This window comes from Panthera tigris, chromosome X (assembly GCF_018350195.1).
Source record: "Panthera tigris isolate Pti1 chromosome X, P.tigris_Pti1_mat1.1, whole genome shotgun sequence".
NCBI classification, from domain to species: Eukaryota; Metazoa; Chordata; class Mammalia; order Carnivora; family Felidae; genus Panthera; species Panthera tigris.
The window spans coordinates 110,774,474-110,800,716 of record NC_056677.1 but is presented as its reverse complement, the minus strand read 5'-3'; the positions used below and the strand labels follow the sequence as shown (position 1 = coordinate 110,800,716).

The following is a 26,243-nucleotide window of genomic DNA, read 5'->3' as shown; positions in this document are numbered from 1 at the left end:
AAAGGCTTCTAAAATCCTATCATTCCAATATTGTGTTTCTCTCCTACTTTTATAGTTCAGACATCCTTTCATACGTGTATCTGTAGTCATCTTAGATTGCCTTGTCTTGTATCATTATTATTTTTGTACTTATTCTGCTTGAAGGTAGGGATGGCATTTCACTCATCTTCATATATCTTACAATTTTAAATAGAGTTTCCTGATACTTAATTCAATATACTTGAAATTATAAGCTTGACTGGTCGATTTAGTCATAAATCTTAAGAACTGTAGTTTTTACCCTGACCTGAGAATCTGACTTATTACCAGTGAGTCCTCATGTCAGGATGAATCTGGAGTGCTGCTCTTTTATAATGTTATAAGTAAAGTAGGAATATTTGATCAAACATGAATATATATTTAAGGCATAAAAATGATACTCTGAAAATATTTTAAAAACAGGGGCATCTGGGTGGCTCAGTTGGTTAAGCATCCAACTCTTGGTTTTGGCTCAGGTCACAATCTCAAAGTTTGTGAGATCAAACTCCACATGGGGCTCTGCCCTGAGCACGGAGCCTGCTTGGGATTTTCTCTCTCCTCCCCTCCTCCCTCTGCCCCTCCCCCATTCATATTCTCTCTCTCTCTCTCTCAAAATAAATAAACTTAAAAAAATATTTTAGAAACATACTTCTACTTTCATTTATCCTTTTATTGACAATGTGAAAACTGGTGTATATGTACATAAACATACATATATATTTATAAACAAGCATATATTTATAATATATAAGAACAAGACAGGAGCGCCTGGATGGCTCAGTCGGTTGAGCATCCGACTCTTGATTTTGGATGTGAAAACTAATGTATATGTACATAAATATACATCTATATTTATAAACAAGCATAAATTTAAAATATATAAGAACAAGACAGGAGCACCTGGATGGCTCAGTCGGTTGAGCATCCGACTCTTGATTTTGGATGTGAAAACTAATGTATATGTACATAAACATACATATATATTTATAAACAAGCATAGATTTAAAATATATAAGAACAAGACAGGAGCGCCTGGATGGCTCAGTCGGTTGAGCATCCGACTCTTGATTTTGGATGTGAAAACTAATGTATATGTACATAAACATACATATATATTTATAAACAAGCATAAATTTAAAATATATAAGAACAAGACAGGAGCGCCTGGATGGCTCAGTCGGTTGAGCATTCAACTCTTGATTTCGGCTCAGGTCATGATCCCAGGGTCATGGGATTGAGCCCCGCATCGGGCTCTGGGCTGAGCGTGGAGCCTGCTTAAGAGTCTCTCTCTTTCTCCCTCTGCCCCTCTCCCCTGCTCACGTGTGCACTAAAATAAAATAAAAAAAAAAAGAAGACATACCAATGCTATGTTCAATACGGTCACCTCTTATTCTGCTATTTTTTAAAATGGGTTATAAGATAGATGATTTAAAAAACTAACAAGAAAAATAAGTCAAAATTCTAAAAGTATCCTGCTGCGGGTTAAATTGTGTGCACAAAAAGATAATGTTAAAGTCCTAACCCCCAGTATCTGTGAATGTGACCTTATATGGACAGAGGGTCTTCGTCGATGTAATCAAGCTACAATGACGTCATAATGGATTAGCTTGGACCCTAAATCCAATGACTGGTGTCTTTATAAGAACCACATGAAAACACAGGGACACAGGGAGAAGCCCATATGATGACAGAGACAGAGACTGGAGTGATATGTCTGTAAGGCAAGGATTTTTGGCAACTGCCAGGAGAGAAATATTAACAAATTTTCCCTCAGAGCCCCCAGAAGGAAGATCTCTGTTGACACCTTGACCTTGGACCTTCAGCCTCCAGAACTATGAGATAATCTATTTTGACGGTTGAGGCTACTCAGTTTGTGGTACCTTGTTATGGCGGCCCTAGAAAACAAATACGTGCCTTTTACTATGAAAACTGACATTATAATCCTTTGGCATGTTTAGGATGACAAAATAATAGTCTTACAATAATTTTAAAAAATCAACCAGTCTGACAGGTATGAGGTGGTATCTCACTGTTGTTTTGATTTGTATCTCCCTGCCCAGCAATTGCACTACTAGGTGTTTACCCAAAGGACACACAAATACTGATTTGAAGAGACACATGTACCCCGATGTTTATAGCATAGCAGCACTATCAACAATAAGCAAATTATGCGAAGAGCTAAAATGTCCATCAAGTGATGAATGGATAAAGAAGATGTGGTGTGTGTGTGTGTGTGTGTGTGTATATATATATATATATATATATATATATATAATGAAATATTACTCAGCCATAATAAGAATGAAATCTTGCCATTTGCAATGAACTAGATGGAGCCAGAATGTATTATGCTAAGTGAAATAAGTCAATCAGAAAAAGGACAAATACCATATGATTTCACTCATATGTCGAATTTAAGAAACAAAACAGATGGACATAAGGGAAAAAAAGAGCGAGAGAGGGAGAGAGGGAGAGACGGGGGCGGGGGGGGGCGGGCAAACCATAAGAGATGCTTAACTATAGAGAACAAACTCAGGGTTGATGGAGGGAGGTGGGTGGGGTGATGGGCATTAAGGAGGGCACTTGTAATGAGCACCGGGTGTCATATGTAACTGATGAATCACTAAATTCTACTCCTGAAACGAATATTGCACTCTGTTAGCTAACTAGAATTGAAATAAAAACTTGAAACAAACAAAATAAATAAATAAAAATCAACCACAAAATCTCATCATGTGAAAGTCAGAACTACTTTGGTCTCAAAATCATTTAAGAAATGAAAAATCATTGGGGCACCTCGGTGGCTCAGTCGGTTACACGTCTGACTCTTTGTCTCAACTCAAGTCATGATCTCAGGGTTCATGGGATTGAGCCTCATGTCAGGCTCTGTGCTGACAGTGTGGAGTCTGCTTGGGATTCTCTCTCTCCCTCTGTCCCTTCCCTGCTCTCTTTCTCTCTCAAAATAAATAAATAAACATTTAAAAAAATAAATGAAAATCATTTAAACAGATCCTCCTAATGCCAAGCCTTAAAAGGCAACAGATGGGAAAATCGACTACAAAGTCCTTGATTCTGAGCATATTATAGTAAGTGTGGCACCCTGGAGTACAACTAAATAAAAACTAACTGAACAGAGTTTAAAGGAATTGTCTGAGTTGAAAGAAGTGTATTGAGAATGTCCAGATTACCAAGATTTAATGATCAAAAGCTCCTTATACAACTGAGTAGTAGTCCCGCCCCCATTGTTCACTTTCTCCATCCTTGGTTTTTGTACTCCAAAGGTTTTGTATTTTGAAAGACTTTTTTTTTTTTGGCTAAAGTGTCAACCATACAGGAGGACACTATTGTCTGTCAATGATCTACAAATTCAGCAAGGAACATCACTGCCATCACACCTCATCTCATGAGGGCCCCTGTATCTGTTCACAACTGGTCCACCAAGGGTCAGGTAAGTATAGAAGCTGAGTAACGAGGGCGATATTGATAGTTCACTTGTCCTTGGCCAATTTGTAGAATCGTGTCTCAGTTTCCAGAGACCATCATGACCTCAGTCATCTCATAAGTATTCATTTACTCATAGGTTGACAGAATCTTCCCCCACATATGTAACCATTAATTCCACTGGGGCCACTGTCAAACAATTCTTGGTGGAACAGTCTTTTTCCTATGTGGGGCATACCTACATCAGATTTTCATCATTCTGATGACTTCTAATGACAAGGAAAAACTTTTTATAAATATTTTAGATAACCATTCCTATTTTGTTAGCTGAGGAAATTTAAACTAATTCTCAACTTCATTTCATGAGGATACATTTCTATTTTTCAAAATGCTAGTGCTATCCTTAATTACTTAAAGCACTTACTTTAGATTTTATATTTTTAACACATACTTTTTCTTATTCAGAAAACCCTTAAGACTTTTAAATACAAAATTGGGGTTTAAACAAACATTTATAGCCCTTAGGGAACAACTGGAGGCATATGATTCTTGCAGAAAAACCCTAACATATTAAGCCTTATTTAATCAAATGCATAATTATGATCATGAATAAAAAGTAATTCATAGAAATGTAAAAGACCACCATTTATCAACATTGTCTTTTTTCCACACTTAATTAGAATACAAAATTGATCAGGGATAATCAGGTTAAGTACAAATTGAGTGAAGTCCCAATTACATATTATTTTCTTGCTATTCAATTAAATTTTTTTCATCTTGTTTCCCCTACCTATTCCTTCCAAACAAATTAAACATCCAAGGATTCATGTGCAAAATAGGCAATCCTTGCATCAGCATGTATAACTAGCTTAGTTTTAAAAATAAGTTTTTTTGGGGGGCACCCGGGGGGCTCAGTCGGTTGAGCGTCCGACTTCGGCTCAGGACACGATCTCGCGGTCTGTGAGTTTGAGCCCCGTGTCAGTCTCTGTGCTGACAGCTCAGAGCCTGGAGCCTGCTGTGGATTCTGTGTCTCCCTCTCTCTCTGCCCCTCCCCCGCTCATGCTCTGTCTCTCTCTCTCTCTCTGTCAAAAATAAATAAACATTTTAAAAAAATTAAAAATAAGCTTTTTAGGGGTGCCTGGATGGCTCAGTCGGTTAAGCATCTGACTCGATTTCAGCTCAGGTCATGATCATGACCCGCATGGAGCCCCAAATAGTGTTACATGCTGGCCCTCCCCAACACGTGTGTGCTCTCTCTAAATAAATAAACATTTTTTAAAAAGTTAAAAACTGCTTTAAGACAGGTGATTTTTCTAATTATTGAAAATATCATTAAGAACTAGCACAGGCATTCAGTACAGAATTTAAAAAATTATTTTACTTGTTGATTAACGGAACAATTCTATTTCATCCGAACTTAAAATTTTATTTATTCAGATAAATAAATAGAGTTCTGAATTATGTTTTTAAAAACTCAAGGTGCAGCATGTTTCTACACATTAGCAGCTTGAAAATGTATGATTGTATCTTCAATATAGTTCTTATTTGGAAAACATCTTTGAAAATATCACTACATTGCTTTTAAGGGCAAACACAGGAATTAGACATGCAAGTTCTGTAGATAAAGAGAATTTTAGGAAATTGAGAAAATAAGGTAATAGGAAATAGCCTAAATTATATCTTGCAATTATTTTTTTAAGTTTATTTATTTATTTTGAGAGAGAAAGAGTGAGCACACGAGCAGGGGAGGGGCAGAGAGAGAGGAAGAGACACAGAATCCCAAGCAGGCTCTGCACTGCCAGCACAGAGCCCAATGCGGGGCTTGAACTCACAAAATATGAGATCACTACCCGAGCCAAAGTCAGACGCTTAACCGACTGAGCCACCCAGGCACTCCTAAAACACACAATTCTGTTATTGCTCTAACGTGTGTGTGTGTGTGTGTGTGTGTGTGGGGGGGGAGAGAGAGAGAGAGAGAGAGAGAGAGAGAGAGAGAGAGAGAGAGAGAGAGAGAGAGAAGCAAATGTGTGTTTCTCCATTGGTGAGAAAGTCTTGGGATGGGTGAATCACTTAGCGGAAAGTTCGTCTACTACAATAAATGGAGAACGAGAATCAGAAGACGACACGGGAGTTTGTGACGGTGCTGATGCTAACTGGTGAGTTATAAGAAGATCCTGTGCTGCTACTGCTTCCACCAAGAGTATCTGAAGATAGACCAGGGAAGAAAATACCATTCACTGACAACAGAATTCAAAAGATCTCTGTGTACTCCGCTTTGTCTACAAACAAATACAAAATATGTGAAGCAAAGAACTGGCCCTAGTTACAAGAGTGATTTCATACGTTCAGCCTAACAAAGCACACAAAAATCCAAGGTAGAAAAGATGGGCAGAAGATAACTTTTTTCCAAGCTTGCATTTTTATGTATTTCTCTGATACCTCTTAATCAAATGCCAAAACCCCACTTCTAAAAATGTATCCAGCATATATTAGTGTCACACATAAACGTTAGGGAGAAGAACTAAGGGTAATAGCATCCATTTGGGATATTAGTTGGATGACTTCTAAAAATATTTAATAATAGACCAGACTTCTGAATATATACAATAGTAAAAACAGACTTAAAAACCAAGTGAAAAATGGCCAACGAATGTTTAAAAATTCATGTTAATACTCACCAAACATTCACATCAGACTGTTGGGTAGTATCGGGAGAAAGCATGTTGGTCGTGCCTTCGAAAAATCTCTTAGGCGGATCTTTAGCTATCATTTCACCTATGACGAGAAAAGCAGACCAAGGCAGAATATGTTTTATCTAGCATGCTTTTTGCTTTTAGTTGCAAACAATTATTATAAAATACATAAAAACACAAAGAAAAAACTTTTACTGCCCCATTACCCAGAGATAACCACTTTCCAGTAATTCCTAAATATGTGTGTATATACATGATTGTTTTTAAACAAAATTGGATTTGTATTGAATATAATACTGATACATCGTCTACTTTTTGTTTTTAATGAGTATAATTTTCTCATATTATTTACTAAATTCTACAACGTCATTTTATAGAGCTATGTAGTAAGGCTGTATCATAATTTAATCTCATTCCTTATTTTAAATGTTTAGGTTATTGCTGTCTGTATTTTGCTAAAAATATACAATGAACTAAATAGACCAATTCTTTTATAGTATGCAATGAACAAAATAAATATATTTTTAAAGAATAAGGAGAAGCACCTAATGTCAAAAAACTATACTGCTGTAATCTTAAGTCAAAGTAAATGGTAAAATCTGCACAGTGTTACATAATCGTGTGATAACCATGTCTGGATGAGAGAAAACTAATGTTCAAGCCCATAACTCGTAGAGTGAAATATATATGAATGATGAAACACTAAGGCCACCTACTCATTAAAAAATATCTCTAGGAATAGGAGTGCCTGGCTGGCTCAGTCAGTAGAGCGTGCAACTCTTGGTTGTGAGTTCAAACTCCACGTTGGACACAAAGTTTACTTAAAAATAAAATTAAATTAAAATTTAAAAATATACCCCTAGGAATAGAAATTCCACAGACCTTCCTTACGAGTATAATCATGGCTCATAAAACTCAAAAGAGGTCTGGGTATCCTGTCCCATGCCAGATTACAACTATACCATTATGGAGAAATTACTCACCTCTCCTTTGGAGTTTAAATTAAAAGCAAGACAAATCAAAACAAATTCATCATAGAAGAAAATGGAAATTTTCTTTGCTGAAACCATTATTACTTGTAAAATTCTCTTTACAGATGTCTAATTTCTGCAGATTTCTCAGGATTCCCACTTGAAGCCTTATTTGCTCTTGCTTATTCCCAATGGAAGTAACTGCCTTCATATGCTTCGAGATTCTAACAGTGATCTCATACTCTCTTCCATTTTTTAGAGTTCTCATTGTTTTTCCTCCCTCACCCAGGACCTCTTTGGATTTTTTATACCCTTTTCCCCCATATTTCATTAATAGGCTCCAAAGAGGACATCACTTATTGTTTCCCAAATGGATATTCATATTCTAAAATAGATAAATAAAATTAAATTTCCGTTTAATCTGTTACTATCTCTAAAATGCCAGATGAATTTTGACCAAACTTGTATAGGCTACCTTCAGACTATGGTCTGACTTAAAATATAGACCACGTAGTACATATAGAATTTGCTTTGGAGTTCTTACGGACACTTCAAAGAAGTGAGTGAGGCAGTCATCCTCCAGAGCAACTGAAAACCAGGTACAAGAGGCTTGTGTGAAACATGACACATCCACCAAGACACTGGACAGAAACCAAGTCTATTATGTCAAAATTGTATTATAAAAATAATTTTTTTTTAAATATGGAAGCTTCACGAATTTGTGTGTCATCCTTGTGCAGGGGCCGTGCTAATCTTCTCTGTATCGTTCCAATTTTAGTATATGTGCTACCAAAGCAAGCACTAAAAATAACTTTTTAAGTCAAATTCTGGGGCACCTGGGTGGCTCAGTTGGTTAAGTGTCTGGCTCTTGATTTCGGCTCAGGTCACGATCTCACGGTTCAAGAGATCAAGCTCCGCGTCGGGCTCTGTGCTGACAGCGTGGAGCCTGCTTGGGATTCTCTCTCTCTCCCTCTCTCTCTACCCCTCCCCCACTTGTGCATGCATGTGGACTCTCTCAAAATAAATAAATAAGCCTAAAAATAAATAAATAAATAAATTACAACTTCTAAGAAAATTCCAGGAATTTTCAATGTCATAAAAACATTTTATGCATAAGTGTCTTAAAAGGAGAATTATTTTAATTTAGTAAAACACTGTCTTTAAGTGTATTTTATTTATTTATTTACTTACTTATTTATTTTAAAGATTTTATTTTTAAGTAATCTCTACACTCAATGTTGGGCTCGAACTCACAACCCTAAGATCAAAAGTCACACACTCCACTGACTGAGCCAGCCAGGTGCCCCTAAGCATATTTTATCTGAAATACTGAAATGACCCCAACTTCCTAACAACTCCTAAACTATTAATATATTTAAACGCTTTCTCAACACTAGCCCCCAACTTCACAGCACAGACAAAATACTCCAAAGCTAGGTCATTGATCCATCATCATAAAACGATGTGCTTAGTTTGAAAGAGTGTTTTCCAGAACTGATCTTGTCTTAGTCCTAGGATACAGGAAGTACATACTTAGTTAGATGTGTTGTTAGGGCAACTGCCATTAATTTATCCAAAAATACATGGAAGACTGAAGTACATTTCAATTTCTTTCCCTATAGTTTGCTCTCCTTTCCCTTCCCCTTCTCCTTCTTTTCTTCCCCCCTCCCTCCTCTTTTTCTTCTTTTCCTTCTTCTTTCCTATCTTCTTTTTAAAGCTACTTTTTTAAAGTTTATTTTACTTATTTTGAGAGAGAGAGAGAGAGAGAGAGAGAGAGAGCAAGCACAGGAGGGGCAGAGAGAGAGAGGGAGAGAGAGAGGGAGAGAGAGAGAATCCCAAGCGGGTTCCATGCTGTCAGCGCAGAGCCCAATACAGGACTCAAACTCACGAACCGTGAGATCATGACCTGAGTGTAAATCAAGAGTCAGAAACTTAATCTACTGAGCCACCCAGGCGCCCCTCTTTTTTCCTATCTTAACGGAATTTTCACGAATACACATTTTAAACTTTTAACCTTCTTTCCTATTTATCCATTTTCCCTCCTTATTATGGTTAAACTTTGTATTAACTTTAAAACTCAGTAGTGGTATTAACGAAAAAGGAAGAATAACCTAGCTTAGTGAGGCAGGATTGAGAAATGGGATCCAGGGCTGTGGGAGTTAAAAAAAAAAACAACACTACTGTTTTTTCCACTGTCCTTTTATTACTGAGTAGGTGGGTATTTTTCATTAATTTCATTAATTTCCAAAATTAATCCCCATAAAGAAGTGAACCATCAAAGAACACACACCTTAGCATATATTTTAAGTGTAGAAAGTGGGTCTGATTTGTGTCAACTTACTCATACGATGTCAACAAGTAGGTGTGGCGGCAGGTAGGGCGGCAGGGCAGGGGTCGAGATTTAGCAGAATACTAGATGACTGATTCATTCTATCTGTTCATTCACTCATTCCCCACTTTGTTTTCACAAGTAGTTAAGGCAGCTAGCCTGGTGAATTATACTTATATAATGAAAATCCTAAGAGTTAACTAAGCTGGAATTAAATTTCTCAATTCACATTTATATGGCAGTTTATGGCTTTTAAAAAAAAATTTTTAAAGATTTTATTTTTGAGTAATCTCTACACCCAGTGTGGGGCCTGTATTCACAACCCTGAGATCTAGTCGCATTCTCCACCGACTGAGCCAGCCGGGCACCCCAGCACCTTATAGCTTTTAAAATTGTCTTTACGTAGTTTGAGTAAAATGAAAGGCCTCTAGTAACTTCTCAAATATATTTTAAATAAATCCTTTAAAATGAAATTTTTATAGCACTTGATTTTATATAATACTTTATAAAAATAATTCAAAGTTATATTTATTTTTGCTAGTAGATAAAAGTACCTTTTCTTTTTAATGATCCAAAGATACTTGGTCTAATAGTGTTGGTGGGGCTTTGATTTCTTCTTCTAAAATAAAATTATCACAATCATTACCAGAAAAAAATTTGAACAAAATCAGCTATGACTATTTCATTAGAATAGATCTAAGGACATACACTAAAAAAGGACTATGTAGTATCACATCATTTTATTGCTTTTCTCTAAATCTGGGTTAAACACAGGAATGCCTCAGGATAGCAAACTGTCTTACGGTTTAGAAGGATTCAGGATTTTTTGAAATTATGGGGGGAAAAAGCTAGAAAGACCTACTGTTCTGGTTGTGACTTGCCTTGAATCAAGGTGAGAATCATCGGTAAATGAGCAGGTGCAGCTGTTTACAGCTCAAGAATTAGCTTTGATCCTTATCAACAAGCTTGGAGAGGAAGACTATGTTCACACAGGGTTAATGAATTACTGATTCTTCATACATTCACATGTTCTCGCATGTCCTTAACTCACTTGATTCTTTTCAATATACAAAATGGTAAACCAAAACAATGACATCTTAATTTAGCAAAAAAACACATTACTTCTGTGGTTGTCATAGAACCTGGAGCTATAATTTCTTGTAAGTTTCTAAAATTCTTATTTTATAAGCACTTTGGTATTTTCATACAACATGAACTTACATTGGAAATTGTTGCGTAGGACTGGGACTAGGACTTGGAGACAAAGCGGTGTAACTCACATAAGTTTGTAACGATGGAGAAAAATATTGCTAAAACCAAATTAGAACAGAGGGTTTAAAACCACCACTCTTCTCAGAAAGCAGATCAGTGGTTTCCTAGTGGGGGCAGGGGGTGGGGGAGAGAAGGCAATGGGCTACAAAAGATCACGAGGACATTGTCTAGAGCGTGGGAACGGTTCTACATCCGGGTTACGGTTACGGCTACAGGATTATACACAAGTACCAAAGTTAATGAAGTCACATACTTCAAAGTTGGCGACTTTTGTTATATGTTAATAATAGTTCAAGAAATGAAAAGGAAGGGAAAACTGTCGTTTAGGATCAGATGTGCTATAGCAAAATATATCCCCCCCAAAGTTTGGGTGGTGAAACGTTAATATCTCATAGGTATTTCAAGGGACACAGATTCTTAGGCTCTCCTTTCTTACCTTCCCAATCCCCCTGGTGGGAGAAGGTGCTGGGGGTACTGGAATTAAACCAATGCACTTTGAAGATGGTTTCTCTAAATCACTGGCACTCTGTGTAGGCAGAAAGCAGTGTACAATTGGAGCACCAATTGCGTCCCTATCAAACACTTAAGGAGATAGCTGCTGCATGGGGAAGGGAACCCTTACTGAATCAGTGAGCGCACCACAGTGAGGAGCTCACATCATCCTAAAACAAGCAGGGAACCCACGATTCACCTCAATAAGCCAAGGCACCCTTTCCCCTTTTAGAAAAAAAGAGTCACATGGCAAGTCGAGGGACTTCCCTAGTGTCTCCAAAGATGTAGAACGTGAATACGTGATATTGAGCAATACTTACTAGTATATACACAAATCCTAAATTAAAAATTTTCTCTTCCGGTTTGACCTGTACCTTGTTTTTGAAGACTACAATACCATTTCCAGGAAACAATCAAAAAGGATTTGGTTAGAACTAAGATACAAATGAGGCAGCAACGATATCTACAGCTATAAAAAATGTTGATAGATTTTATATAGACAGAATCAGTATTGCATAATTCGGGGCCTTGAAATGTGCTCTTTTCTTTTCCGAGACGCAGGTAAAGTTACGCTACGTGTTCCCTTACACATCCTAACACATTCACAGATTCACTCCCTCGTGCCAACACCTGAAGTAATTAGAAGTGGGTCAGTTAAGGGAATGCAGCAGCATCCATAAATTGTGTTGGCCCCAAATATAAAAAGGGGCAGACTCCACAGGCTATCTACTCATTCTTTAGGACCCACTCCCAAACCAGGGATAGATGTCCATCTAAGGCACTCAGGGCTCAAAGGAACATAAGATGCCACTGTTTCTGCTGATGACCCATTTCCTAATCTAATCATTCCCAAATCTGGAAACAGCCATCTAACCAGAATCTCTCCTACTCAAATTTCAGCTTAATTCCTGTTCTATCATTATCTGAGATGTCCATGGAAAAGAAGCCGAAACATCACTCAACTTCTACAACTAAGTAAGACCATAATGTGTACAGAGACATGGAAAAATGTTACCAGGGGATGTAATGAAATTCCAAATATGTTCAAATTAAAGGTTGCATGTTAAAATGTTAGTGTGAGTATATACGTTACAGGAATAAAAATGCAGTATTTATCCAAGAAACCCACTGTCTGTGGTTTAAGACTCTAATATGTAGTTAATCAATTACGTAGAAAGGAGTGAAATCATTTATTGTTTTGTCATGTGAGCAATTTGACCAGCAGAACTGAACTCTTCTTAGACTTACTAGGACAGAGAGGAAGCTGGTCCAAAACAACGATGGTTTTGTATCAGACAACTATTTACTGTGAACCCCACTTTCAAATGATGTCAGTTATTTTTACGAGTAAGTCATAAACTGTTTCTTAAGAGCGATCAAAAATGATTTATGCAGCATATAAATTTCAGTTTCAAACGAGAGCTTGGATTTCTAGAAATTACAGCAGAAGTAGGTATCGCCAACACCGAAAATCAGTAAAACTTTCAATAGAAGTGTAATGTTAATACCATACCAGTTTCAAACTTTCTTCCCAAGACTGACTTATCTGTTTTGCAGTTTGTACCTCCCTACAAAAGAAGAGATATCAGTACTGCAGTTTGCCTAACCAAAAGAAAAGACATAACTGAATAGAGAAATGATCAGAATAGTAATTCAAAGTACACGACTCACCATTCATGCATTGCTTCTCTATTTACTAAATCCATGCCTTCTTCCTGAAAGGCAGAACATGAGAATAAATGAATACCCGTTCCTATGGTTTTACAAAATTGTTTCATTTGGTTGTACCTTTATCATTATTCACTGGGCTCTAGAAGAGCCAGAGTGTAAACAAATCTCTAAACACGTGTCTAGTTCTCTACTTTTCATTATTGAACCTACTACATCAAAGATCTATTACTAATGCATTGCAGCACATCAGATATGCAGAAACTTCTTAGATGAAACACTTTGTACCTTTCCTCATGCAAAAGAGAAAAGGTCAAACATTTATTATTAGACTATTTTTCCTACGATTCATACTATGATACTCACAAATATTACTCATAGTCCAAAGCAAACTAAATGTCTATCAGTATGGGTTTAAGTAAATGATGGTGCAAACATGGATTTAGATCTAGTCGTTGACATTGAGAAACACGTATTACATATCAAGTAGGAAAAATCCTCACATGCTATTTATGTAAAATTATAAACAAGAGGTGTTCAGAAGGATATTCACCAAAAAGTTCACAGTACTTATCAATGAGTAGTGCGGTTTAGGGTAATTTGTTCTTTCTTTCTTTGTACTTTACCATAGTGTTTGACCTTTTTTATAAATGCAAGTATAATTTCTCACATAGTTACTTTTATTTTTTTAAATTTGTTTTAATGTTTTATTTATTTTTGAAACACAGAGAGACAGAGCATGAGCGGGGGAGGGGCAGAGAGAGAGAGAGGGAGAGGGAGACACAGAATCCGAAGCAGGCTCCAGGCTCTGAGCTGTCAGCACACAACCTGACGTGGGGCTCAAACTCACAAACTGTGAGATCACGACCTGAGCTGAAGCTGGACGCTTAACCGACCGAGGCACCCAGGTGCCCTCACATAAATATTTTTAAAAATAACCCACATATGGAAAGATATTCTGTGTTCATGAGTTAGAAAACTTAATATTGTTAAGATGGCAATACTATCCAAAGTGATCTACAGATGCAATGCAACTCCTGTCAAAATCCCAGTGGCATTTTTTTGTTTTGCAGAAATACAAACACCCAACCTAAAATTCACATGGAATCTCAAGAGGCTCTGAATCACCAGAACAATCTTGAAAAAGAAGACTAAACGTGGGGGATTCACATTTCCTAATTTCAAAACTTACTACAAAGCTATAGTAATCAGAACAGTGTGGTACTAGCATAAGGGCATATAGACCAAAGGAACAGAATAGAGAGCTCAGAAATGAACACTCAGATACACGTTGATTTTTGACAAGGGCGCCAAACCATTCAATGGGGAAAGGACAGTCTTTTCAACAAATGGTGCTGAGAAAACTGAACACCCACATGCAAAAGAATGAAGTTGAAACCTTTCCTTATACCATATATAAAAATTAACTTGAAATGGATGAAACACCTAAACATAAGACCTAAAACTATAAAACTCTTACATGAAAACATAGGGCAAAAGCCTTATGAATTGGATTTGATAATGATTTCACAGATATAACACCAAAAGCACAGGTAACAAAAGAAAAAAACAGACTTCATAAAAATTTAAAACTTCTGTGCAACAAAAGACACGATCAAGAGAGTGAAAAGAATCACAGAATTGGAAGAGATATTTGCAAATCTTACATTTGATAAGGGATTAATATCCAGAATATATAAAGAACATTTACAACTCAACAACAACAACAACAAAACAAACAACAAATTAAAATATGGGCAAAGGACTTGAACAGGTATTTTTTCAAAGATATACAAATGGTCAATAAGCAGGGCGCCTGAGTGGCTCAGTTGGTTGAGCCTCTGACTTTGGCTCAGGTCATGATCTCAAGCTTATTGAGTTTGAGCCTCACATCAGGCTCCGTGCTGATGGCTAGGAGCCTGGAGCCCACTTCCGATTCTGTGTCTCCCTCTCTCTCTGCCCTGCCCCCACTCTCTCTCTCTCTCTCTCTCTCTCTCAAAAATAAATAAACATTACAAAATTAAAACAAATGATCAATAAGCATGTTAAAAATGTTCAACATTTGTCATTAGGGAAATGCAATTCAAAACTGCAAAGAAGCTAGCACTTCACACTCATTAGGATAGTATTTGTTTATTTGAGAGTGAGAGAACATGGGGGGGGGAGGGACAGAGGGAAGGAAGGGGGGAGAGAGAGAGAGAGAGAGAGAGGGAGAGTAAGAGAGAGAATCTTAAGCAGGCTCCATGCCTAGTATGGAGCCCAATGTGGGGCTTGATCCCACAATCTTGGGATCATGACCTGAGCTGAAATTAAGAGGTGGATGCTCAACCAACTGAGCCACCCAGGTGCCCCAGAATAGCTGTTATTTAAAAATGTGGAAAATAACAAGTGTTGGTAAAAATGTGGAGAAATTAGAGCTTTTAGACATTGCTGGTGGGAATGTAAAATGGTGCAGACTCTGTAGGAGACAATTTGACAGTTTCTCAAAAAGTTAAACATTGACTTACCATATTATCCAACAATCCCGCTCCTATGTATATATGCAAAAGTATTGAAAACAGGAACTCAAACAGAGACTTGTACACCAAAGTTCATAGCAGCACTATTTATAATAACCAAAAGTTGGAAACAACCCAGTGTCCACCACCAGATGAATGGATTAAAAAATGTGATATAAACACAATTCCATACAAAGGAATGAAGTTCTGACACATGCTACATATAACATGGTTGAATACTGCAAACATTATGTTAAGTGATATAAACACAAAAGAACGAATATTTTGTGGTTCCACTTATATGTGGTACCTAGAATAGTCAAGTCTTCATAGAAATAGAAAGTAGAATAGAGGTTACAGGAGAAGGAGGTTAAGTAGGAAGTTACTGCTGAACGGGCATGGAGTTTCTGTCTGGCAGGATGAAAAATTCTGGAAATGAAAAGTGATGATGATTGCCCAACACTGTGAAAGTACTTAATGCCACTGAATTGTACTCTTAAAAATGGTTAAAATGGCTTTTAAAAAAATCCTACAGTCCAAATTCACCCTGGTCTTCTTAAAAACATATTTTACACATAATAAAGTACCTAGGACACAGTTGGGCAAATATGGTGCTAAATATGATGGGGAACATGAAATAAGCAGATGAGCTTTCCCGAAATGACCTAGAATCATATTTGAGAGACAAGTTTTATATACATCAGGTTGGTGCTCTCCAAAGTAAGCATGATCATAGCCCAGGAAGTATACATGGTGATTCACAGAGAAGCAAAAAAAAAAAAAAAAAAAAAAAAAAATTCAATTTACACATTTTAAATCTAAGATAGTAAGAAATGAAGGTTTACTAATATTAGATATACAGACTGACACAGGTGCTCTCACTCAGCCCATAGAGACCAAAGATCTTGCAAAAGAACAGCATTTAGGGGGAGGCTAGTTGTAATGAGTTGCAAGTTAGGTGGCCATATGGATATATTATCTAGTTTTAATTAAACCGAGTTCCACAAAATAGACAAGTATCTTAACAAGATTACTATAAAGAAATGTCGGACAGAAGATTCATAATACAAGTCTAAGCAAGTGACAGGGAGGTGACAAAGGTGGCGCTTGTGCTACTCCTAGCCCAGCACATCACCTTCCACCTTCTTTTGAAAACACAATGCTGAACTAGTCTCTGTCAAGGAGCTGGCTAAAATAATTTGAGGTCATGAACACTACTAGAAATATGGAGCCATATTCCCTCTCAATAATGACTCATAATTAATAAAATACATTTTAAAATGTCTTAAAAACATCATTTCGTCTTTATCTCATCCTTTCTGTATTTGGGTTGCTCATATATTCTATGACTCACGTTACATACCAGCTTGGAAGTACATACCCATAATGTAAATACAGTTTACATGTACTGGAAGGATGTGCTAAAACATTTTGCACTGATGCAGTGTATGATCAAAAGAGCTTAAATATTACCGTCTATATAAACAATACACGTTACGGGTAGTCTGGAATAGAAGAGTGGCGTGAGTTGTGTGAATGAAAATTTGACCTAGGCCCTGAAAGTGGTTTAAAATCTGGACAAGCAGAGGGTGGAGGGGAAGGCATTCCAAGCAGAAGGAAGCATGCGAACAAAAGCTTAGAGGAGGGAACGAACATGGCAGGTCTGAGGGGAGGGAAACGGTTTGACTGAAACAGTTTGTACTGAGAAGCGATGAGAGCTAAAACTGGAGAGGTAAAATAGGGCCAGATTTCTAGGATCGTAAATAATTGAAGGGTTGGGACTTAAAGAGTTTGCGCAGAACACCATAGTTGTTAGGACCACAGGCTTTGGAGCCAAATAGAACTGGGTCGAATCTGGGCTCTGTAACTTTTTAACTGTCAATCCTAGGCAAGTGAATTAACCTTAGCCTCAGTCTCTTCATTCATATGAAGATGATAATACAGACTGAGGCTAACGAAGTGGTTGTACAGTTGTTATCACAGCGCCTGGCAACCTATGTGAGTAAGTGCTCGCTACAACCTAGCTATACTTAGTCTTACTCTTATTCAGTAGGTAATGGGAAGCCACTATAACTTTCTGCACAGGGGAGAAAAAGGTGAAAATGATGTCTCAGAGAAGTGATCTTGCTGTTGGTTGTGGAAGTCGGATTAAACTGACAGAGATAGGAAATCTCTTAGAATATTTCTACAGTAATCTGGATGGACCCAAGGGACAGAAGGAAGTGGGAACAGAGAGGATGTGTCAAGGAAGAATTAATAGGATTAGATGCCTAATTAGATACAGTAGAAAAATCAGGAAGAACTGAAGGTGAACCTAGAGCTTTGAGTTCTTTTGATGTCATTATGGAAAGTGAGGGAAATTGGGAAAGGAAGTTTAAGAAGTTAGTCTTTAAAAACAATGGAGTAACAGTAAACCTTTTCAACAAAATGTAAAGTTAGTATAGTCCTTCCACCTAATACTGATGTAGACGTTTTCCTGTAGTGAGAAGCTCAAAGTACTTTGTAATTTACTCAACGACCAAGAGCAATTTTTCCCAAAGTAGGACAGGATTTTGCTCACTGTTCCGTTGGAATTTGGAGCATTACCCAACATCAGCTATTTTGAAGGTTGTTAGTAAAAGCAGGTTGACTCTTTTATCATTTATATCTTGCCTGTTTCCAAAATGGATATGAGATGCTTATAATGAAGTCTGATTGTTAAAATAAGGATAAAAAGTCAAGAGGGGTACCTGGGTGGCTCAGTTGGTTGAGCGTCCAACTTTGGTTCAGGTCATGATCTCACAGTTCGTGAGTTCGAGCCCCACATCGGGCTGGCTGCTGTCAGCCTGTCAGCGCAGAGCCCGCTTCAGATCCTCTGTCCCCTTCTCTCTGCCCCTCCCCTGCTTGCGCTCTCCCGAAAGTAAATAAATACTAAAAAAACAAATCAAGAGCCACATATCTCTGAGGGACAAAGAGTGCTGTCTGCTAGAAACCCAGGTTAAGGAGAGTTGTTGCACTTGAGCACTGAACTTAGCTTTCAGCTTTTTAGGATCCAAGGTAAAAATGGAAATGGTGAGCTACCCACTGTGCTCTCTGAAGGTGAGTATGCCTGAAAGATTTTGGTTGCCCGGTGTCGGCACAGGGCTTAACAAATGCTTGCTGAAAGAATGAACAATTTGTGAGTTAAGGTCAAATTAAATTTCCTTTAAAACAAGTTAGGCTATTCCCTTAAAGAACATCTCTTCATAAAAAAGACCAGGTACTTAGTAGGTTCCAAGGAAGACCGAAAAACACAGAACAGAAATCTAATGCCGTTGCTTTCCTAGACTAGAAGTGGTAGCAGAGTCCATAAGACAAAGTAACTGTGAAACTGTGATAACTGATATTGTCCTTGTTAAAATCATGCCCTCTACTCCAGCTGGCACGATGTTTTAAATGGCTGCATTTCATAAAGTTCCCTTACATTTGTGTCTAAACCCAGCTTAATTTATCCAAACCAGCTGAGATAAAACAAAGACTATAATACATGATGCTAAAGTTTACATCTGTGAAGATATAAATAGGAGAGATGCTAGAAATGCAGAGGTAGTGTGCAAGTAGGGAATTAAACTGATGTTACTTAAGGTACTGCAGAAAAAGTCAAGTTCTTACTAGGTATCAATGATTTTATATCCTATTTGACAAGTCAGGAAATAAATGTAAAATTATAGAACCATATACCATGAACAAACTGTTATGGGTGGAATAGTGTCCCCCTAAAATCCATATGTCGAAGTCCTAACCCCCAGTGCCTCAGAATGTCACTTTATTTGGAGATAGAGCATTTGCAGAAGTAATCAAGTTAGGACTAGGTTACGAGGGTGGGCCGTAATCCAATATGTCCTTATAAAAAGGAGAAATTTGGAAACAGACAAATGTGTAGGGAAAACACCATGTGAACATGAAGATGGCTATTTATAGGTCAATGAGAGAGCTTGGAACAGATCCTTCTGTCACAGCCCTCAGAAGAAGCCAATCCTGCCAACACCTTGATCTCAGACTTGTAGCCTCCAGAGTGGTGAGAAAATACACTTCTGTTTGGTGAGCCCCCCTGTGTGTGGTACTTTGTTGTGGCAACCTTAGAAAACGAATACACAAACTATTTCAGCAGCGCGGTTACTTATGTTTAGGGCTTTGGTATAGGGAACTAAAAGCCGAGTGCTTCCAAACCTCTTGAAACATAAACTCAATTGGTATTAGGAAAGGAAAAGTTACATGAAAAGAATAGTTCCTAGGGGCGTCTGGGTGGCTCAGTCAGTTAACTGTCCAACTTTGGCTCAGGTCATGATCTCGCAGTCTGTGAGTTTGAGCCCCGCGTCTGGCTCTGCGCTGACAGCTCGGAGCCTGGAGCCTGCTTTGGATTCTGTGTCTCCCTCTCTCTCTGCCCTTCCCCTGCTCACACTGTGTGTGTGTGTGTGTGTGTGTGTGTGTGTGTGTGTGTGTGTATGTGTTTCTCTCAAAAATAAAAATTAAAAAAAAATTTAAGAAAATTAACTTCCATGGTAATCATCTCACAATACATAAATCAAATCATTACTGTACATCTTATACTTATACTGTATACTTATACTGTACATCTTATACAACCTTATATGTAAATTACATCTCAATAAAACTGGGGGGTGGACAGAAAATTAACTTCCAGCTTCATTTTCTCAAGCTCTCTAATACCTAGAAAACAGCTAACAACCCCTGTAGAGAAAAAATTACCCATTAGCTGCCTACTAGGAAAGGGGCAACTTAAACCACACATCTACTTAAATGTTGACCCAGGACCTAATATTGACTTGGTATGTGTGCTTATTTTTTTTTTTAACGTTTATTTATTTTTGAGACAGAGAGAGACAGAGCATGAACGGGGGAGGGTCAGAGAGAGGGAGACACAGAATCTGAAACAGGCTCCAGGCTCTGAGCTGTCAGCACAGAGCCCGACGCGGGGCTCGAACTCACAGACCGTGAGATCATGACCTGAGCCGAAGTCAGACGCTCAACCAATTGAGCCACCCAGGCGCCCCAAGTATGTGTGCTTATTTAAAAGTAAAAGAAAATTTATTCAAATCAGTTTATAGGAAATACAGGAAATAAAAGGACATATTAAACAACATCACACAGAAGCAGAATCAGAATGTAGGGTAGTCTACATGACAAATGGCCTGGTTTCTTCAAAAAATAAGTGGCATGAAATAAGAACAGGAGGAAAGGCTATTTTAAATAAAAGAGATCTGAGAGATCATAGTTGGAACATGTTTGAATCAGCAGAAAAGATACTTTTGGGAATAATGAAATTTCAACATAAACTGGTTATTAGATGACAATACAGAATAACTTAATTTTGCTAGATGTAATGATGGCATTGTGATTATGTAGGAAAAAAGTCCTTCTCAGAGATTCATACTGAGTGTTTATGGGTAAAAAGATATCAGGATTTACTTTCAAGCATCCTCCTTCCCAAAAGGTTAATAAGATCAATAGCTAAAAAGAAGCCATAGTTAAAGCATACACATAAAGAAATATGCAATTTAAGATATGTGTAAGGGGGTGGCTGGGTGGCTCAGTTGGTCGAGTGTCCGACTCTTGCCTTTGGCTCAGGTTATGATCTCACAGTGTGTGAGATTGAGACCCTCATCAGGCTTTGCACTGACAGTGTGGAGCCTGCTTGAGATTCTGTCTCTTCCTCTTCCTCTGCCTCTCCCTCGCTCATGTTCTCCCTCCCCACTCAAATATTTTTAAAAAATATTTTAAAAATTAAAAAAAAGATATCAGACCATTAAGTTGCTGAAAATAAGTCTTAATTTTCCATTCAATCAGTACCCAGATTGAAGTATTTCTGTTTTCCCATTTAATTCACTTTCTACTTGTGTTTCATTTTAAATGTTTATATAATGTATATTCTGTCACTATGGAAACAGAGTGCCTTATGATTTATATTACAAACCAATTAAATTAATCTTGATTTCAAGCTTCATAATCAAATAGCAACATGTAATCAATTTCTAAATATTGGTCTCATTTAGAGGAAGCAACAAAGCAAATTGCACAGATAAACCAGAGGTCATCTCACCTACTAGTTTTAGGCTCTTTTGAATTTCTAAAATAGCTCCATACTCACAAAGACAAAGAATGTTTTATCTACTAAAAAGTAAAAGAATCTTTTTACCATACTATTTTGCTACTGGATGATAAACTGGACCTTAGGGAAGTCATGGCGTGAGAGGGCGAGAGGGAAAGGAAGCAGAAGTTGGAATCCTAAACACCAGGCTCATGAGATATTTTGGCTTTTTTGCCACTGAAATAGGGAAAGGGTAGCTGGAAAGGAATCCAGTAATTTGGGGCTAAATCTGGCTCTGATAGTCACTAACCCTGGACATTGGGTAAATTACTAAATTTCTCCCATCGTTAGATTCTGATCTTATAAGGTTGTTGCGAGATAAAATGAGACCACACATGTGAAGTACCTGTTACAGCACTAAGTGAATAATAAGTGCTCCATAACAGTTAAGCCCCTCTTGAACAAAAGTCTGCTTGTAGCTGGGTCAGAAAAATCCCACCACCTGTGGAGGAGTGGGGATTTGATCTTTTGAGCTCTGTGGCTAATCTTTGGATAATTAAAAGGTTTAACTGTATTAGGCGTTTGCAATTAAACACACACATGCACACACACACACACACCTGCACAAAACGTAAGCCAGTGAAGTACAATGTGTCCCTGAACTCAGATCACTAAGAAATGAACACAGAACGATAGCATAAAGGCTGTTCATCTGTCAAAAAATTTCATCTGGCGGTTTAAAAAACACCATGATAACTATGGTTATTATGAACCTAAAAAATTAATTTTTCTAGATAGCATTCCTTTTCTTTGAGAGCTCTGAAAGAAGCCAGATTCAAGGTAGAAGAATACACTGTCTTTCTGGAATCTATCAGTTTATAACCCGAAGAAATACAGGACTCCATAGTTGCTTTTGTTTTAGAGGAACCATTCCTGGAATTAAAAACAGAATCACATGTGACCTCACTTGGAATTACTGAACCCTAGGTATTTTTCTAAAGAAAAATAAAGTTTCCTTTTTTTACTGAACAGCTATGAGTTTCGAAAGTCTTCTTACCTGTTTGATTTGGTGAAGGCGACCAAAGGAAGCATGAATAGGAATGGGAACGGAAGAAGGTGGCAAAAACTGAAATTTAAAATATAAAAGTCAATACCCAAAACTAACATAACATTGTTAGTTACACTTCAATAAAAAATAAATAGAAGTCAAGCTGGCTTTAATGTTGCTGATTAATTATTTCTTTGAAAAAAATGTTAAAGCTTATTTATTCTTGAAAGAGTGAGCGAGGGAGGGGCAGAGAGAGAGGGAGACACAGAATCCGAAGCAGGCTCCAGGCTCTGAGCTGTCAGCACAGAGCCCGACATGGGACTCAAACCCACGAACTGTGAGATCATGACACGAGCTGAAGTCGGATGCTTAGCCGACTGAGTCACCCAGGCGTCCCTTCTGATTATTTCTAAACATGAATGAAGTCAATGTTGAATTATCTAAAGTATCTGAGTGTCTAATCCATGCTAGCAACAGTATTCGTTAAGTTTAAAATTAAAGAAATAATAAAAAATCCCACTGACTCTTGACTGAAAATTATAGTAATCAAAAGTCTATATACATCAAAACAGAACAAAATAACTGTTAACATAAGAAATACAGAGCAGAACATCAATAGAACATTTTGCTTCTCTCTACCTTTGCTCTCCCAAGGCACTAGATCTTAAAATCACCTGATTTTTTCTTGCCAGTTTTGCCTTGCAAAAAACAAACAAAAGAACCCTATCCAGTATCTTGGAACCCAGCTGAGAAAAACATACTTTCATAATATGGAAGGACTTAAGGCAATCACTTCCAAGTAGCCCAGCACATTTTACTCTTGCTTGTTCAGATACGTGTTGTCTAGACTACTTTTTCCCTTTCTGCCTTATCTCAAAGCTTATGAGGACCCACACAAGAGAGGCATGAAAGAATGGAGGGATTTAAAGCTAACTGTGAAAAAGAGGCTTGCAAATTACCTTTAGAATTCATTGATCCATTCTCCCTGTATCCTGGTTAGTCCTTAAAATGCCGGATAATGAATCTACCATATCTTACTTCTACATTATATCTCAAGAGCACACTGAGCTGTGAATTTGGAAATACTTGATGAGGTAAAGCACTGTGCTAGGCCCTGAAGACTCAAAGGTAAATAAAACATTTTCCTATCCTTGAGAAATTCAAAGTGTAGGTAGGGAAAACTAGGCCAGTGCCAGAACGAGTTATGATAAGTGAGAAATCAAAGCACAAGAGACTATATCTCTGCCTGGGGTCCTAGGGAAGGCTTCCCAGAGGAGGGCAGGGATTCAGCAGAGAAGAGGAAGCAGGGTATTTCAGGGAGTGGGAAGAGACGGGAAGAGATGCTTAGACAGAGGCATGTTTGGCGAACAGAGACATTCAGGGTGGCTGCAGTTTGGTACACGATAGAGCATGAAAGGAAGCAAATTTGGGGAACTTTGGCTGCAACCAGATGGTAGATTCTGGACTTTAGCCTTTGAGCCCAATAGGAAACCTAAAGCATAGGTCCTTCTGAGTTCTTCAAACCCAGAGGTATTTTAAATGTTTATTTATTTACTGAGAGAGAGGGTGCGCACACACGTGTGTGCCCGACGGTGGGGGAGGGGAAGAGAGAGAGGGAAAGAAAGAAAGAGAGAGAGACAGAGAGAGAGAGAGAGAATATCCCAAGCAGGCTCTATAATGTCAGTGCAGAGCCCGATGTGGGGCTTGGTCTCATGAACCATGAGATCATGACTTGAGCTGAAATCAAGAGTTGGACACTTGACCGACTGAGCCACCCAGGTGCCCCTCAAAGGTATTTTAAACAAGATCATATCTGTTTTGGAAAGGCAACCCTAGCAGCATATACATAACAAACTGAGAGTGGAGGGACAAGGGAGCAGAAGCAGGATCAAAGACCAGGTAAAAGATGAGAGTCTGAATAAAAAAGGATGGGAGAAGAGGAGGCGGCAGACTGGGGAAACGATCAGAAAGTGAAGAGGGGCACCCGGCTGGCTCAGTCGGTGCAGCGTGCAACTCTTGATCTCGGGGTTGTTGAGTTCGAGCCCCATGTTGGGAATAGAGATTACTTAAAAATAAATTCTTAAAAAAAAAAGGAAAAAAGAGTGAAGAGCTGAAGACCGGCCCGAGGTTCCTAGCTGAGACCTATGGGTGGGGGGTAGCCAGGAAAGGGAGTAAGAAGAGTGAGTTGGTACATGGGGAGAAGATGTGTGCTCAAAGAGAGTGTGTTGGACAAATGTTTTTATGAAGTAGTACCTGGTCTGAATTTTTATTCCATTTAAAAACGTATCATATGACTTTTTAAAGGAGCATATTACCTCACTAGTTAAATTTTGCTTAAGAAAATATTAAAACCAGAGATTGGAGGGAAGATGGCGGCGTAGGAGGACGCTGGGCTCACCGCGCGTCCTGCCGATCACTTAGATTCCACCTACACCTGCCTAAAGAACCCAGAAAACCGCCAGAGGATTAGCAGAACGGAGTCTCCGGAGCCAAGCGCCGACGAGAGGCCCACGGAAGAGGGTAGGAAGGGCGGCGAGGCGGTGCGCGCTCCACGGACCGGCGGGAGGGAGCCGGGGCGGAGGGGCGGCTCGCCGGCCAAGCGGAGCCCCCGAGTCTGGCTGGCAAAAGCGGAGGGGCCGGACGGACTGTGTTCCGACAGCAAGCGCGACTTAGCGTCTGGGAGGTCATAAGTTAACAGCTCTGCTCGGAAAGCGGGAAGCCCGGAGGACAAAGGGAGGGAGAGCTGCTGAGCCCCCAGACGGCAGAGCTCAGCTTGGTGGGGAACAAAGGCGCTCGCCAGCGCCATCTCCCCCGCCCATTCCCCAGCCAAAATCCCAAAGGGAACCAGTTCCTGCCAGGGAACTTGCTCGCTCCGCGCAAACACCCAACTCTGTGCTTCTGTGGAGCCAAACCTCCGGCAGCGGATCTGACTCCCTCCCCCTGCCACAGGGCCCCTCCTGAAGTGGATCACCTAAGGACAAGCGAGCTAAGCCTGCCCCTCCTGCCCCCGTGCCCCTTGCCTACCCACCCCAGCTAATACGCCAGATCCCCAGCACCACAAGCCTGGCAGTGTGCGAGTAGCCCAGACGGGCCACGCCACCCCACAGTGAATCCCGCCCGTAGGAGAGGGGAAGAGAAGGCACACACCAGTCTGACTGGGGCCCCAGCGGTGGGCTGGGGGCAGACATCAGGTCGGACTGCGGCCCCGCCCACCGACTCCAGTTATACACCACAGCACAGGGGAAGTGCCCTGCAGGTCCGCACCACTCCAGGGACTCTCCAAAATGACCAAACGGAAGAATTCCCCTCAGAAGAATCTCCAGGAAATAACAACAGCGAATGAACTGATCAAAAAGGATTTAAATAATATAACAGAAAGTGAATTTAGAATAATAGTCATAAAATTAATCACTGGGCTTGACAACAGTATAGAGGACAGCAGAGAATCTCTTGCCACAGAGATCAAGGGACTCAGGAACAGTCACGAGGAGCTGAAAAGCACTTTAAACGAAATGCAAAACAAAATGGAAACGACGACGGCTCGGATTGAAGAGGCAGAGGAGAGAATAGGTGAACTAGAAGATAAAGTTATGGAAAAAGAGGAAGCTGAGAGAAAGAGAGATAAAAAAATCCAGGAGTATGAGGGGAAAATTAGAGAACTAAGTGATACACTAAAAACAAATAATATATGCATAATTGGTATCCCAGAGGAGGAAAAGAGAGGGAAAGGTGCTGAAGGGGTACTT

At 38.9% G+C, this 26,243-nt stretch overlaps 1 protein-coding gene and 1 non-coding gene across 6 annotated transcripts in view; both read right to left on the bottom strand.

The window, feature by feature from the left end:
* Positions 1–26,243, bottom strand: part of PABIR3 (PABIR family member 3) — a 92,048-nt gene that overhangs the window by 39,998 nt on the left and 25,807 nt on the right. For 3 of the 5 annotated variants that reach the window (XM_042975290.1, XM_042975286.1, XM_042975288.1), the window contains exons 5-11: positions 22,507–22,575; positions 12,888–12,931; positions 12,730–12,784; positions 11,161–11,250; positions 10,674–10,762; positions 10,007–10,071; positions 6,138–6,234 (exon numbers count right to left, since the gene is read on the bottom strand). In XM_042975290.1, the coding sequence (XP_042831224.1) occupies positions 6,138–6,234; positions 10,007–10,071; positions 10,674–10,762; positions 11,161–11,250; positions 12,730–12,784; positions 12,888–12,931; positions 22,507–22,575 (509 nt within the window). Of the gene's footprint in view, positions 1–1,689; positions 1,914–5,513; positions 5,664–6,137; positions 6,235–10,006; positions 10,072–10,673; positions 10,763–11,160; positions 11,251–12,729; positions 12,785–12,887; positions 12,932–22,506; positions 22,576–26,243 lie in introns of those variants that run through there. The other 2 variants (XM_042975285.1, XM_042975289.1) reach the window with 2 other exon arrangements.
* LOC122235663 lies at positions 7,819–7,925 on the bottom strand. The gene has a single exon (XR_006213689.1). It is a non-coding gene; the product is annotated as a U6 spliceosomal RNA (small nuclear RNA).